Source organism: Mixophyes fleayi, chromosome 4 (assembly GCF_038048845.1).
Source record: "Mixophyes fleayi isolate aMixFle1 chromosome 4, aMixFle1.hap1, whole genome shotgun sequence".
NCBI classification, from domain to species: domain Eukaryota; kingdom Metazoa; phylum Chordata; class Amphibia; order Anura; family Limnodynastidae; genus Mixophyes; species Mixophyes fleayi.
In genome coordinates this window covers 142,655,473-142,663,585 of record NC_134405.1, presented here as the reverse complement: position 1 = coordinate 142,663,585, position 8,113 = coordinate 142,655,473, and the positions used below count along the sequence as shown (strand labels likewise).

Here is an 8,113-nt window from a genome sequence, read left to right as displayed (position 1 = left end):
ATACTGGAGATGGGATCACAGTTACTGTAGAATAAATGCAAATACTACTACTACAAAGGCACTTTTGTTCCAGATATTTTGACCTGCAGCCCTCTCCTTTACAACTCTAGGAAATCAATATTTGTTTTCACCCTGTAAACCTAGTCTAGCGCGATCATTTATTAAAGAACAGCTGTTTTCCTCCTAAGAAAGCCTCCATTCTCCCTAGTAGCAGTCTGGAAGGGACAACGTCCTTTACCTCATGATCCTTGTTGGCACCGCCACAGACACTATCTGAGCTATACATGCATTGGGGAAGTGGATCCTTGAGGTAAAATTCAAACAGTTTGGTTGGAACTCTGTGGCTTTCGCTGCTTCACCCCAATCGACAACTGATGTAAGTTTTACCTATTGGTTCCATGCCTCCAGCCTCGGCAGGGCCTATAAAAGTCCTCGATCATTCACAACATTAACAGAAATGTTACACAGCTTATATTATAGAGAGAGAGAAATAATCATAATACTGTAATATTGAAGTGATAATAAACTCTGGCTACTCATACAGCAATACTGATCTCACTTCCCTGTGTATTTTATTTAATATTATGAGTGGGAATGTAAGCATATTGTTTTCTTGAAATACCAGCCATACTTTTTTTTTTTTTTTTTTTAAATCGCTGTCAGCCTTATATAATACTTTTAGAGGATAATTCCACCCCAAATTTAACTCTGGGTGGAACAGAGATAAAATACCAAATGTTACTTACAAACGCTCTATAGATTTGGCAGGGCTCTTAATGTGACCAACAGTCCTCCCACCGTATGGATGGGACCTGTTTGGGGTTGTTAAAGCACCTTCCCCATGAACACCTCATCGGCATGAATGGTAAGATCTATGTGAAGGGTGTCGGTGAGAAGGTAGGTTCTACTGCTTGTGACCATTACACATAGCAGGGGACGAGCTGCATCGCTGTTAAGTCACATTTGGTGTTTAATTTTTCTCACTTAATTCCTCCCAAGAAGTAGGTATTAGTTTGGGATGGCCAAAACTTAAGTAATAGATGTACTTATCAGAAAGTAGTTGTGGTGGAATATTAGATCATCTAGACACGTCAGAATCATTGTTATATTTATATATTAAGATGAAAACTCCTGTCCATATCTAGTTGATTGGCAAATGACTACAGTAATAAACTGAACACAACATGTAGCTGTAGCTTTGATGTCAGAGAGAAATATTTTATAATGTTTTGGGAAATAAAAGGAAAATTTAACAATCTGCTTTCCAACAATGTAGTAAGCTGACACGGTGTAATAATTCATTGGTATCAATAAATACCTGTCTCATTTGTCTGAGGGATTTTGGAGGGTATTTAAAGTGGCGTATGTATAATATATATAATTAAATTATACACACACATATACAGATAAGACATTGAGAAAATATTTTAAAGGTTCATATCTAAAGCTGGGTAAACACTACTGTTTTCGTCCAATAATCGGCTCAAACAGCCGACATACGACCGCTCGTTCAAAAGTCGAGTCAGTGTGTGCAGTGACACGATGGTCCATGTCTGCCCAATGGACGATTGTCGCCTCATTTGGTTGGTCGTACCGTTTAATATTTTCGTTCCAATCTCGTTTCCGCTGCGTAGTGTGTAGAAACTTCCAACCGATCCACAACAGTGAGTACGAAATTACAGTCATTGCTCACGACAACATGGCTGTAAAAAGTCGCTAAAGGAATGTCCGCTCTTCCCTTTATCGTCCTAAACAAGGCTAGTGTGTATGCAGTCCATGGACCGAGCGATTGGACCATCGATCGCATGTAAAATCGCTCAGCATAAAAAGTTGGTCGAAATTTCTGTAGTGTGTACCCAGCTTAAGAGAGTAAGAGCTCTGTAACATGACAAGTTCATTTGGCATCATCTTCAAAGAAAAAAGTCTGCTCCTATAAAGATGGAAAGTTTTTAATGATTAAATATATAAAATATGTAGGGTGCAATCTAAATACATTTTCTGTTCATTCACTAGCATCAATAAAATTTCCATAGTTAAAACAAACAATAACCACATCTGCCCAATATATATGCATCATATGCGAGTGATCTGCTTAACAGTTCCCAGCAAGCAGCAACATGGTCATTAAGCTATTTCTGTTTTTGCCTTTACATCTCCAATAATACATTTCTTTATTTAATTTACAAGTCAATGGTGTCACTGCAAACACTCAGAGCATCTATTGGTCCAAAAACATCTATCAAGTCATCTCTCAGACTACTTCCTGGCTGAGCTGTAACATCCAATGACTCCTGAGAAGGTGGACTCAGTGTATGATATATCGCCTTTGATTTCCATCCTGGCTCCTGCTTCCCTTCAGTGCTGTAAGTGGAGGTCATAACATGTTCAGGACTGGAACAAAGAACCAAGGATGATCCATCCAGTGATATTTTACACAGAGAACTAGCTGTGCTCTGCTCTTCCCTCCATATCCCTGGAGAAGAAGAGGCTGGAGTGTCATGCTTGCTAGTACTGGGTACAGGTTGTATTATGGGCAAACCTGTTTCTATCTCCATGCAGGACGAAGTTCGGTAAAGCCCCCTGTCAGAGGCCTTTTCTTTAAAGACACAGTCTTCCAGTTGTGTGACACTTTTGATGGTAAGAGACAAGCTACTGGACAAGGTAGTGCCATGGAAGAGACTCTTCGGTATTAAAGATTCACTGAAAAGTGCTTCATCAATGCTCCGGCGCAGGTTGATTGGAGATGGAGGCCGAAAATCAACAGTGGAGTCACTGTCCATCTGGACACTGATAAATGAAGGAGTTTTGGAACCATGGTGAAGGCCTAAATCTTGAACCTCAAGGCTTTTGCTGCTGTGGTAAATTAAGCTTAAGTCTTCTTCATGACTTAAGCGTTTTTCCACTAGGGTGTAAAGGGGAAAGAATTCTGAGTCACTCCTAGCAATGGTGTCACAAATAAGCAACTTCTCGTGTTGGGAGGAAGCCCACTGAGAGTTATTCTTTAAAATAGGTGCCTTCATTGTCACATGGCCAGGGGAAAGGCGGAAGAGATGTGTCAAGCAGTTGGTCCTCCCCATCTCATTGGGACAAAAAATTGGGTAGGCACCTATAAGTGCAAGCGGTAGACAGATGCCCACTTCACAGAGACTTGAGCTTAACTGGAAAGCCCACCAAGGCCATGGCCCAAAAACAATGGATCCACCATAGCCCATGGCATAGAGCACAGCATACAACTGAAGACCAGCATTCAAAACACCAAAACAGGCAGACAGCAGAACAATGTAAGTTGCTCGGCTCCAGTCTTTTATGTTTGCGAAAGGACAACCACTGGTATATTCTGCAGGAGGAGCAGAACTCTTGAAGTCATAGATTTGGGTGTTTTGTGTTCTTGCTATGCAACAAAAAATGAAGAAGCAGAAAGAAAGGAGAACAGTTAAGACCACATAGACTCCCCGGGATACCAGAAGAAGAAAGGGGAATTGCTGAAACAGGTCAACAACTACAACTGCTCCTCCAGTGGTGATAAAGTGGAGAGAAGCTGCTGAGGCTAAAATGCAGAGCCGTGGAAAGCTTGGAGATGAATGCTGAAGGCGGCATCTTGAGCACAGCAATAGAAAGACAATACTGAAACTTGATGTCATACAAGGGAAGGCCAGGTCGTGCAGTAGCAAAGCAGTGAAAACTGGGAGGCGATCTCGGTGGCCATATGCATCATAGAAAAGGGTAAAGGCTCGGCTGCTGCCTAAACATATCAATAGTAGGTGTAAAATTGAGAAATAAAAACCTCCTGATGGGCATCTGAACACATGACAAAAAAAAGACAGTAGAGCCAAAAGAGCCACTGATCCATAGAGGCCGACAGAGCCATAAACCAGGGCCTCCCAAGCCACGCCCCAGTCAGCCACAGATGTATTCCAATCAGCATGCAAATTAATAAATATTGGAGGAGAGGAAAGAAGAGGTGTATATCCATGAAGAGTGGGGTCTACTTCATCAGGAGTCGGCCTCTGTGTCATGCTGAACTCACATTTCTCAGAAATAGAGTGATGGCAGCCCCATGAAGAAGAGTGTGTTGTTGATACTGAGCCTTGTGAAATGAAACCAGGATCTGAAAGAAAAAAATTGAATAAGATGTCACAAAATAAAGCAAATTAAGAAATTGTTATTAACATTAACAACAGATTTATAGCAATGTTCACAATATAATTGCCAAGAGGTGGACCTTATTTATGTGGAAGTCACATGAGCCTCCACTACTTAATTCTCACACATGTAAAAACTTTAGCATAAAGCTGGAGCTCAGATATCCCACTCAAAGGACAATTAACACCAAAACCTTATGTTTTCATATATGAAGTTAAAATGCAGTTACCTAATTTTTCACTGCATGTTAAAAAATAAATTGTACTTTAGGATTTCTTCCCTTTAATTTCTGAAACAGATAAAGCAATATCTCATGATGCTTATGTCGTGCACAATGCAAAGCAAACCACGTTGGTTGTGCTTATTGAGAGATAACTGTCCATGCGCCTTTGTGGGAATTCACTAATTTGCAGTCCCTGAGATTTTTTTTTGTCCAGATCAATGCATTATATAGGTTAATGTCCAATAATGACTTCTTTGCTTGCACCAAACAATACAATTACCATTTTCCTGTTGTAATTTATTCCACACTGCTTCTTTTTTGTTAAGCTCATTACAATTAGCATAATTTAATTTGTGAATGTATCATGTGTGGTAGTAGATTTAAACATGTTACTCAAAATATGAAGCAATATCTCATACTTTCATTTTGCCAGATACACACAGATTTGCAATAGTGAGGTTAAGTGCTGACAATTGTGTTTTTTGTTCGTAACTGTGTATAGTATTTATATTGCCATGCTGCTGGTATCCTGGTCAGATATAGATAGATATATTATATAGATATATCATACATGCCCACTTTTAGGGGGGGGGAGGGCGTGGTGGTGACATTTCGCGTCACCATAGCTACGCCCCCACTATAAAAAGCCGACATTCACGGTATTGAATGGAGAGGCGGAGCTCAATGACACAATTAAGCCTCGCCCCCTCCATTCACTGCCGTGATTTTCGCCAAATTTCAGGAGTTTTGCCTGCTCTTCCGGGAGGACTCCCTGAAATTCGGGAGACTCCCGGGAATTCAGGGAGAATATATATATATATATATATATATATATATATATATATATATATATATATATATATATATATATATATATATATATATACATATACATATACATACACACATATACACACACATACATACATATATACACATACATTCAAGTTAACCCGTGCATAATACTCATGCATTCTAGTCAAATCAAGCTACTTAAGGTGTTAAAAAGGTTCTTGTCATGCATTTGGGCCATAGCCCAGGCCTCCTCAGGAGAAGAGCATTACTTCCCGATGTAAACGCCCTTTTTTAACGTGGTTTTGTCCACATGTCACCACCTCATCATTCTTCTCCATCACCTCATCCTTCATTTTCATCGCCACATCTATCCAGATGTCTATCCAGACACAGGGATCTCTCTCAGCGGTCCTGAGTATCACACTCCTCTCACTCTGTCACCCCCGGCAACCACCAACCACTCCCCACTGTCACCCCCGGCAACCACCAACCACTCCCAACTGTCACTTCTCCTTCAAGAAATATATATATATATTTTTTAAATCTTTATAAACACTTTTAACAATTAACAAATTAAATTAACAAATTAAAAACATCTTAGTATACCAAATTTCAGCCCTTTCTGAATTTTTTTTTTCTACACACACTAAGAATTTAGTAGGTCAGTGTATAACTCCGCCCAGCAGGTGGCGCTGCAGCTTGGTTTTATTTTTTACACACACACACACACAGACAGACTAACACACGCCACTAAGCATTTATATTATAGATATATATATCTAACTCCTGCAATCATGGACTTGGTCCTTTGGCCAGGAGGCCTGCAACAGAAGTTCCTGAGGTACAATGCGCCCCCAGAGTAGTGACCTGCAGTTATTACAACTGATCTCTTTTTATTGATTATGACATAAATACACCCGATAGTGAGCAGGTAACAAGGTGATCTCACTATTGTATTTTTAAAACGAGAAAGAAAAGATAGAGAGTAAGGAAAAAAAAGTGCTGTACTTTATTTTACCCTAGCCTAATGGGCTCTGTTCCCCACATCTAGAGAAGTTAGGGTGACCCATGAGGCTCTTACTTCTCTACCCTTTCAAAGGCTTCCTCTTAGGGGGGGAATTAAGATTCTTGCTCCTTGCAAGAGGCTGCACAGATCCCAAGCTAAAGTGACCTCCTAGCCCATACTTGCCAACTCTCCCGGAATGTCCGGGAGACTCCCGCATTTTGCGAGAGTCTCCCGGACTCCCGGGCGAGTGTGGCAATCTCCCGAATTCTGCCCACTTCACTAGGAAGTGCCCACTTCCTAGTGAAGTGGGCAGAATTAGATCCCAAACGCCGCGATTCACGATGAATCGCGGCGTTTAGCCCCGCCCCCCGCTGTCAAATGACGCAATTTGCGTCATGACGTCACAGGGGGCGGGGCCGAAATAACGCGATTTTGGCCGCCCCGCCCCCTCACGCCCCCCTCCACTGGCTGGCTCCCGGAAGAGAGCTGAAGAAAGTAGGTAAGTATGTCCTAGCCTTGCAGGGGTCTTGAAAACCAGTGGCGCACGCAGGGGGGGAGTTTCTGGGGGCGGAGCCAAAATGACGCAAATTACGGCGTCCCGCCCTCCCGTCCTCCAACCACGCCCCCCTGCCTGGGATCTCCCGGAATTAAGTTACCAAAGGTTGGTAAGTATGGTTTAACTTACTAGCTAGAAATGACAGCATCACTGATAACCGTATTTTAAACCTGTGTCATTTTGCGTCTGAAAAATAGAGGATTTTTTTACTTTGACTTTATTTTCTCTAAAGGCAACTAACTCCCTTTAGTGCCTGTAAAATCATACCACCAAATCAGTTTCTCCTGTCTTGATGGAGCTAGTCCTCAAAATCCTTCCTTTTAGGTCCCATGTAAGAAAAAACTGTTATATTAACATATCTAAACTGCTGTTACTGACAGATGACTTGCCCTATGTTTCACAATCCAAAAGGCATAAAACTGAAAACTGTGAAATAATGCAATATTAAAACACTACAGACATAGTGGGTTAGAATATGTTGTTTCCTTATAAATACATTTTTATCTTTCCTACTAGCTCCAGAAACATTCATTTCTTCACACATGTTCAACATGTTATCTCCTATCTCTGCTACAGCTCTCAATGAAATAAAGACTGACTTGTTCAGCTCTGGAGTTAAAGCCACATTTTTCCTGCGTAAACATTCTGACTAATGAAGACTTGAGGGAAAACCTCCTAATTCAGTGTAGTTTCTAACAAATATTAAGAGAATCCCAGAGGATCTTACCGACAATCCTCCTTCTCTGCCACATTTTATTTTAAAACTGCTGTGTTTATGTTCTAGAATATTGCTGAATGGTGTGGATTTCCCACATGAAAATCCAGCGCCTTCTACTAAATGTTCTTTCTGCTCTTGTCGTTTAAATTTTAGATGAGGCAGCAAAATAAAAATGTTCTTATCCAAGTAGACAAAAATCGCAAAACAAATCCATTCAACATACTATTTATCAAACTGATAAACATCTGCTATACATTTTTTTTTTTTTAAAAAAAACCTCAATTTATATGTTAAGAAAATAATTTCTGTACTGCGGCACATGTGACAGAGATACTGGTATAATTAGGTGCCACATGGAGAGTTTGTCATACTAGTGTAAACTGAAGATTAGTTTTACACTGCCACAGTCCAACCCACCATTTCTTCCAACTGAAGACCCAAAAATGTAACCCTGCATTGCTGACATCTGTCTCCAGGAATACGTACATATACAGTGCATGCGTATGTAAGGGAAAAGTACTAATTCAATTATCTTTCCAGTGAAAATGAGAACATCTAGTTAACAAACAAGACAAATTCCAATTTCCTGGCACAGAGAAATCTTGTACATGGGGGGGGGTAAAAGTATCAAGCTGAGAGTTTTTCGGAGGGTTTGAAAAACCAATCAGATTC

At 40.6% G+C, this 8,113-nt stretch overlaps 1 protein-coding gene across 1 annotated transcript in view; it reads right to left on the bottom strand.

The window, feature by feature from the left end:
* Positions 1-1,935: 1,935 nt before the first annotated feature.
* Positions 1,936-8,113, bottom strand: part of PRRT4 (proline rich transmembrane protein 4) — a 30,493-nt gene continuing 24,315 nt past the window's right edge. Inside the window, exon 3 of the mRNA XM_075208525.1 lies at positions 1,936-4,108. Within this exon, the coding sequence (XP_075064626.1) occupies positions 2,181-4,108 (1,928 nt within the window). The 3' untranslated portion in view covers positions 1,936-2,180. The remainder of the gene's footprint in view (positions 4,109-8,113) is intronic.